The following is an 8,572-nucleotide window of genomic DNA, read 5'->3' on the forward strand; positions in this document are numbered from 1 at the left end:
GAGTGGTTAAACATTGGAACAGGCTGCCCAGGGAAGTGGTTGAGTCCCCATCCCTGGAGGTATTTAAAAGACGAGTAGATGAGGCACTTAGGGACATGGTTTAGTGGGTAGTGGTGTTGGGTTGACGGTTGGACTTGATCTTAGAGGTCTTTTCCAACCTCAATGATTCTATGATTTGAAGAAAACCCATATAAAACAGCCTTTTAAACAGCCACACTGACTTTTACTCTGCATGAGATGTGCTTAATTCATCAGTAAGTAGCCCACTACTTATGTTCAGGTTGACATAAGCATGCAACTTGAGCAAAATTCCCCAGCAGTTGCAACAAAGCTTTGGTCCCACAGGTCAGGGCTGAGGCAAAATGGAGTGAGTGCTTTTGAGCCTGCCTGGTAGGCGTTCAGGCCAGCCATGTCTGCAGTGTATGGCATAGCTCCTGCCTCCTCACCTGCCCCTCAGCGTGAGAGGATTCCCTCATGAATACACACCACCATCCCACAGCCACACCTTTGTTCACATCTCTCACATAACGACATTGTAACTGCTGTGAGTGACAGGTCGCACAGCAGGGCAGCCTGTCAGGAGGCTGTGAGCTGCCCCCAGCTGGTCCCATCTGGTTCCCACTGGCTCTGCCACTGAGGGAGCCCCAGCAGGGAAAACCACCACACGCCAGAGCCCCACCATCGTGCCAAAACATCCATCAGCCAGAGAAGCGCCTGGACACAAGGTGTTAAGGAGATATAATGGCAGCAGCTGAGGGCTGGAGACAAACTGTGGGGTCCTCCATGGCAAAGGGGGCAGGGACACCCCCGAGGGACAGCCTGCCTCAGCACTGCTGCGATTCTGTAACCTGCAGCGAGCGTGCAGCAAGCAGAGACTACGAGGGAAGGGGCCAAATAAGTATTTATGTAAGCGACTTCATAATTGTTTGTGGTAGTCTTGTTCCTCAGTATCTGAGTCAGTGATCAGAAGTTTGTATTGATTGCCAATAAAATAATAAAAAATTTAATTCTCTGACTCAAGCCTGTTTTGCCAGTAACACAGAGGTAGCTTGCCACAAACTCTCCTGCAAGAGTACCACATGCTGCTAAGGAACATCCCTAATCAGGGCTGAAGGAAGCACAGAATGCAAACTCTGCAACTCCCCTGGGAATGCTGAAGTTCAGACTTCAAAAACCAGCAGCCTCTTCCATTCAAATGTGTTCACTCCACTCACAAGCATGGACATTTTCATAGCAACATGAAAAACTGCTGTACTGTGGAGGAACAGGAAAATAAATAGGAAGAAGAAAGGGAAATGAAGACAATGAAACAAACCTTTCGCCACTCCCCTGTCCGTGAGAAAGATGCACCCAGACATGCATAGACACACAAGCCAGGATCTCTTCCTAAAAAAACCTGCATGATACATGCTCAGATATTTGCTTGCCTCTTACTGATACGAGTTCAGTCAGCACTAAATACCTCCAGCTGGTTTCAAGTTACAGCCAGGGGAAGTAGTACCATAAAATTCCTCACAGCCACCCAAACCATTACTCTTCTATTTTCTTCCATGTGGGGTCATCACACCCCCTCTGGAAAGCTTAGAGGTATGATACCACTGCAGGCATCTTCAGAGAGAGGCTGACAATGGTGTATTATGAGGCCTGTTGTAACATCCTTTCAATATTCTTAAGGTCCAGTGATTTAGAGAAGAGGGTCTTTTGTGTCTCCTGTCAGTTCCAGGAAGCTCCTGTCACTGGCATGGAGACTGCATATGGAAAAGAGCTGCTAAATAGACCAGTTAAAAGAATATAGGCCCAGTTTCGCTCCCACATTACTGAAAACCATGAATGCTGCAACTCTGTAGAGGTCAGAGGAATTGCACTGCTCTGATGTTTGGGGTGAGACACCCATACACCAGCTGTTACATTTCAAAGCCAGGGCTCCCTCTGCAACGGTCTCACAGGCTCTGCCTGAGATACACCCCCTGAGGCCACCACAGGCAGAATGTCAGCGCCTAAACAGCAGCAGCATGTGTACAGGCAGATCCCACCATCTAACCCACAACAGCACTGGAGTAAGCTTACGCTGCACAAAACAGGAAAGGTTTCTCACCTCCAAAACTAGGCTGGACTTGAACTAGTGATGTGGAGAGCTAGTAACACTTTCAGACACGAGGCAGTGACTTAATACCTTCCTCTTCTTCCACCAAAGGAAAGCAAAGCTTATGATCGCAAAAGATCTAAGGTAAATAACCTGAGTAAAGCAGGCCATTTCTGACAAATTTCTCTTTCCTGTGTATTTTAAACACAGCCTGCTTATTGCTTCTGTTTTGTAACTTTCCTTTTGATATAATCAACAGTGTAAGACCATACACACAGCCGTTCCCTGACCTAGATTTTGTGAGTGCTTCTTACAGAACATGCCCTCGCACTTTTTCTTTACCTAGTCAGACTGTTAATCCTTGTTCAGGAGAGATGGTCAGTGATTTTTTGTTGGGTTTTTTTGTTTGTTTGTTTTTTTGTTGTTGTTTTTTTTAGATGGCACTGATTCCAAATATAGGACATAAAAGACGAGAATGAAAAAAAGCCTTTACTTCAGTATTTAACAAACTGCTTGCATCATTACAAGGAATTAATGTAATGATGTATTTATTCCATTAAGAGACAAGCAACTTCATAAGAGTTAACACTGCAGAAAATATGCTTACACAACTATGTACATTTTATAATGGGGTATTAAAGCAGGCATCCTTGTTATTATTTGCACTGCACATTTACACAGTAAATGAAATTGTGACTGTCACTTAGTAGATATGGAAAATCTCACATCCCTGTCTCACCTATCGTTTTGCACCATGAGTATTCATCAGTTTATAGCACTTAAGAAAACAACATCACCTTGAAATCAAATGCAACAATGTCCTGATCAGAACTAAGAGCGGGTAGCTGTAGTTCCTTTGACTCATGCTGTCTGCAAAACACAACTCTTACAGGCCTTAGAAGCAAACAGGAAACTTGCAATACTTCCAGGCAGATAAGAACAGCTAACTCACAAAACAGGGATCCTTTCATTATTTGGAACATCTCAGAGTGTCTATGCCAGACCAAGTACCACTGTGTCTCTCCGGCCACTCAAATCCTGATCCTCATTGTAAGAGTATTTGCAACTCAGTCCTTGGTCTCCCCATTACCCACTCATCCCTTAATGTTTTGCTGAGGTTAACAATCAGGATAGTGATTTTTGCTACTTAGCAGCATTTCCCACTGAAAGCTGGATTACACTGGTTTAGACAGTATATAAAAGGTCTTGGGACGAAACTACAGGCTTGGTGGTCAGATTATCCTTCACTACACAGTTCCAGTATCATTTTGGACACATCTTTCCATTCAGATATCATCTTGTCACTCTGCAAATACCCCAGATCACAAGACAGCTGAAGAATAACAGAAGCAGCAGTAAAAAGACAACTCGGAGCGATGGTCTTAACCTGCTGTGCAACAATTAGAAATAAACGGCAGTGGGTGTGTAAAACAGCACACGCCATCACTCACTCTCCTCAGCCAGGAGGTCTGCAGCTTCAGACCACCTGTGGACTCTCAACAATTTATCACATTTCACAAGAAGAAACAGCAAGTGATGCACGTGACTGGCAACTAGAGCATCTCTTACTTCTCCCACAGGTTATATCTTCTACTTTCAGACAGAATGTATGGTCTGTTTTAATCCTTTCTTCATGAAGAAAATAACTGAAAACGTCCGTCGGTGACAATTCTGTATCCTATGGCACATCAGCTGCATCACAAGCCCTAAAAACACCTTTGGCACCAAGAATCCTGTGCATACAAACCAGCACTTCAGTTTGAATAATTAATATGCCATCAGCTGGCCACGTTTTTGGCAAGTGAGTGAATTTACTCCAATTACAGCAGAGGTGATGAGGGTCAAGCTGACTCTTACTGAAGAATCACCAGCAAGACTGTCCTCAAAACATAAGACACTGCAGCTTGCTCGACTTACTTAGAGAGCTGACACACTGTAGTGAAGTTTAGCAATGCTCACACTTGTTATAACAAAGGTAAGTGCCAAGAAACTGCTTTGTAACAGCAAGCAGCAGAAGAGGAAAGGGATTCAGCAAGAACACACTTTGTAAAGCACACTGTAAGCCTAAGCACTTAATTGCCTTTGGTAAGAGCTGCATCGCATTGCTCTCTCAGAAGTCGTTTTATGTGCAACTTGATGCTCACAGCTACAGCAATGAATGGCCTGGGGGGAGGAGAAGAAACTAGGGGAAACCAGTGAGAGAACTACAGCTACCGGTCTCTTTGCTGAACTACCGAAGGAAAACATGTAAAACATCAGTATGTGCAAGGCCTGATCTGCACATCCGATGACTCTCGAGAGCTCCAATAGAAGCAAATGAAGACTGACTTGCATCCAGGCTCTTTAATCACCTACAGAGGCAGGGAAATTTGTTGTAGTTACACACCTGTATTTATACTTTAGTATTTATGTAGGAGTGGCCTCACTTCCAGACATTCTGAGTGAACCCATATAGGTCAGTGTAAATTTGAAGGTATAACCAGAGTTGCTGTTTCTTTTCCCTGTCTCTGCTAATAATGCAGCATTCACAAATATTTTACAATATGTTAACCCCAACTCATTGTTCCCACATAAATGGAAGACTCAAAGGTAAATAATGCACCAAGCCTCTTTAATTAAATAAGGAGTTTGGGGGAGGAGTTTCTGCAGACCCTTTTAAACCTTAAAGCCTGCCAACTGGATGAACAAAAGGTAGATTAGGCTCACATGATAAATCCCAGTAAACCTGAAAAGCCTTTGTTAATAAGTCACTGAGGGAATTTTTTTTCCCCCTAGAATTTCTGCTCACCAGAAGTGAGAGTTAAGGTTATTGGAGCGGGTTTGGTTTCCAGCAGCATTAAATGGGTATATGCCTCATGGAGCTCTAATCTCCTCATTTCTATAGAGCTCAATTCTCCTTTCATTCCTACTAAAGGAGAACCAGTTATTTCTAGCTTTTATATAGGGAGCAGCTGCTGAAACTTCAGAGGCAAAAAAAGTTTATGGAATTAGTCAAGATTCCCAGGAAAATTAAACTGGAATTCTATATCGGCTTTAATAGCAAAAGCAACAAGAGAGGTACAAACGTATTTTCATTTCATTTTGGTATTTCTTTCATGTAGCAGGTTGCAAATGATAGTAAGTTTCCATTTATAAGTTAGCATTCAGTAGCTTGTTCACGGAGCCAAATGACATGTTAGTCTGGCAATTAGTATACTCTTCTGTTTGTAGAGAGGCTTAATGAAGACATTATTAGAGACAGACCTTGCTGTAGCACATTCAACAGACCCTTTACAATTGCTCAGGAAAGACCCAGATTTTAGCAAAACCCATACTGTAATCACAGACAGCATAGATGACATTTAAAGCCGTGATAACTTTAGAAAAAGTCCAGAGTCCATCCTACCTGGATCCATCTGGCTTCACTAATGAATCCTTTTCAGCACTATAGATTAATCATATCTTCTCTGCACGCAGTGCTGAAATACAAACAGCATATGTAATGCCAATGTACATCGCGGAAGCATTTCCATCAGGGAAGGGGATGAAGACAGCTGTACAAGGCTTGCTAAGATCCTGTCTGGAACAGTGGATGCCACTGTGGTCATTCAGGCTCAGAAAAAGTTTTTAAAAAGTCTACTGCAACAGGTGTAGCAACACATTTCTAGAGCAATGAGAGAAAGGACATCCCACTTTCCAATGGGAGGTTAAAAATGAATAATTTAGCGTCAAAGAGGGAAGAGGGTATTAACCAGCCAAGAGGGGGGACGGAGGAATTATCTTTGTTACCTCCTAACTCGTATCTGTGGAGTAAAGTTTGGAAAAGCTATTGAGTACCGCTCTAAACACAGCAAAAGCAAACAACTGCAGCATGTTTTAGTATGAACTTGACAAGTTTATGAAGGAGAGGAGATGGGTCTTTCTGCAAAAACAGGATGAAACAGTCCAGGAGCCCTTCCAGCCCATGCTCAGGCCTGAACCCAAACTACCTAGAAGAGTCCACCAACCACAGACTCTGGCTCCCAGTTCTCCAGAGCCTAACCAAAAACTTCAACCATCTCCCTACATGGCTCTCAAACAGAGCTTCTGAGCACGCTTTCTGGATTTAGACATCCGCAACTTTAAGGCACAGCATTTGGAGCAGTTCTGAACTCTATTTACATCTGCATTTTGTTTTAGGAGGGCTCTGAAAGTAATTTGTAGCTGTTGGTTTATAGTCTTTCTAATACAGTGTATTTGGCCTGTGTAAAGATATTGGTATGGATTTTGATTGACTGTAAAAATAGGATCATCGCCCAGAGAAAGTCCTAATGATCTTAAAGGAGTAAGGGAGAACACAAAACAGACCAAAAACTGGTGAAAAATCATGCATCTCTTACATTTAACTTAAGCCAATGACAATACGTAATCACTGCTTATTTCAGACTTTATAAATTCCCTTTCAGCATTATACAAGCAAACCAACAAAACTTTTTCCTTCATCTTCCTTTGCACCACGTAGCAAGGCAACTAAAGCTATGGAGAGATGCTTGCAACAGCAAAATACCACATTTCTAACTTTCTTTGCAGCAGACCTTGTAAGATTTCGCTACAAGACCAATAAAATTTGGTCAGTGATATTAACTAGTGTAAGCCTCACACATCTATATAAAATCCTAGCTGTGATGTGTATTAAACCAGGCATTTTCTTTCTGCTCATGTCTCTCTAAAAAGGTTAAATACCATTAATATATCGCACACCAGCACAGGACGTGCTGCCTGTCCTTCTAGTGGCTGGTCCTCTGGTGGCAAATATTCTCCTACTACGACCGACAAAGTCACTCCACTTACTCCTGGAGTTAAAACACTTGTCCTGTAGGGTTAGAATGCAAAATGCTAAGGACGAGCGTAACATAGGTATATTACGGAAATGTGTTATAGTGAGCACTATGTTACAAACTACAGTGCACGTAGTGACTAGCTACAGAAGAATAGTATCATTTGAGGAAACAGAAAATACTGTGGATATGTGCCAGATGAAAAGTAACTATTCATGCCATCTAACAGTTATTAGTAAATATAATTCTGGTTTAAAAACAGAAGGCTCCTAAAATGCACTCTTAGAGCATAGTTCCAGGAACATCTCAGCAAATATAAAATTGCACAGGAAGACACATACCATATGTGGCAAATAATAATGCAAGTCATTAGGAAAAAAAATAAAGACATGTGTGCAGGAAGTAGGGGGAGGGAGATAGTTGTTCTGTTTGGGATTTAAAATGTGAGAGGAATTACTCCTTCCCTTACAGCTTCACTGACAGAAATGGTATTTCCAGCACTCCACTAAGAGGTGGCATCATTTTGGAGAGTCTTAGTGGGGAACATGCCTTCTGCATGTCACGTAACTCCATGCTCACCCTCCATAGGGTTCAATGCTTGGAAACCCTCAGAAGTAGGGTGCGTGGAACCAGGTATTTGCACTTACCCGCTCAGCCGTTCCCTTTGTAGAGAGCACAATCTAGGCTTCAAAACAATTTTGATTCTGCTTCCTGACTCTGGGAGAAGTATTCCTATGGATTTACTCTGCAGAAGTCTGGGGCTAAAAAGTATCTTTAAACTGTAAGAGAAGGGAAGGATTCTCTGTCTTTTCTTCCCTGGTCTCCAGCCCCTGCTAGTCTGCCATGCCACTCCCTTCCAGTCTGAGTGCAGGGAGCGGTGCCAGGCCAGAGTCCAGATGTGCACATACAGGAAAGAGGATTAAATGGCAAAGAATCCCAAAAAGCGTATTGCTCCATAGCATGAAGGCAGCACGCAGAAATGTGATTTCACCTCCCCCCCCCCAAGTTAATGATTTTTAAGCATTCATCTCCTTCCCCCATCCTTATGCAGCATGTTTAAGTGGTGTCAGCAGGATTTATCCTTCTCTGAGACCCTAAGTGTATTGTGCAACATGGTACAAATTACTCTGAGAAAAGCAGAAGTTAAAAAAAAAAAACAAGCCACATACATTTTGTCTGAAACATGAAAGATGTAGATGTGCAGTGAATGAACATTTCTACACGTGCCTCCACATATGCACCCTTATATTTGAAAGGCTCAGGAGTCCAAGGGAGAGCCAAAGAGACGATCGTTACAGCCTAGCCTATAAATGCTTGTTCTTAACAATCCTTTGCTACCTGCCAACAGAGAACAATAAAACTATAACCAATCACACATAAAAGATGACAAGTACTTACTAGCAGGTTTGCTTGCTCTCGGATTAATGCAGTCTGGGAGGGGAGCCGTAGGTGAGCACTTCTCCCTGCAGGAGCCCAGCTGACGCTCTTGCAGGGGCAGGGATGGGAGCTGGCTTGAGAGACCCGCAGGAAACCCGCGGCTCCGATGCTCCAAGCCCGGCATGTGCCCGCAGCCCGCGCCGCGGCGGGCCAGCCCAGCGGAGCTTCTCGTCCCTCCGGAGAAGCAGGTTTCCCTCCTCCTTCTCCGCCTACTCTGCCTCCCCCTCCGGAGGATGCCTCGGTACCCCCACCCGCG

General features: G+C 43.5%; 1 protein-coding gene across 1 annotated transcript in view; it reads right to left on the reverse strand.

Annotated features, from left to right (window-relative positions):
* Positions 1-8,440, reverse strand: part of MYLK (myosin light chain kinase) — a 223,972-nt gene extending 215,532 nt beyond the window's left edge. The window contains exon 1 of the mRNA XM_009274992.2: positions 8,278-8,440. Coding sequence (XP_009273267.2) covers positions 8,278-8,440 — 163 coding nt within the window. The remainder of the gene's footprint in view (positions 1-8,277) is intronic.
* Between the last annotated feature and the right edge of the window lie 132 nt (positions 8,441-8,572).

Source organism: Aptenodytes forsteri, unplaced genomic scaffold (assembly GCF_000699145.1).
Source record: "Aptenodytes forsteri isolate BGI_AS27 unplaced genomic scaffold, ASM69914v1 Scaffold255, whole genome shotgun sequence".
Taxonomy (NCBI): domain Eukaryota; kingdom Metazoa; phylum Chordata; class Aves; order Sphenisciformes; family Spheniscidae; genus Aptenodytes; species Aptenodytes forsteri.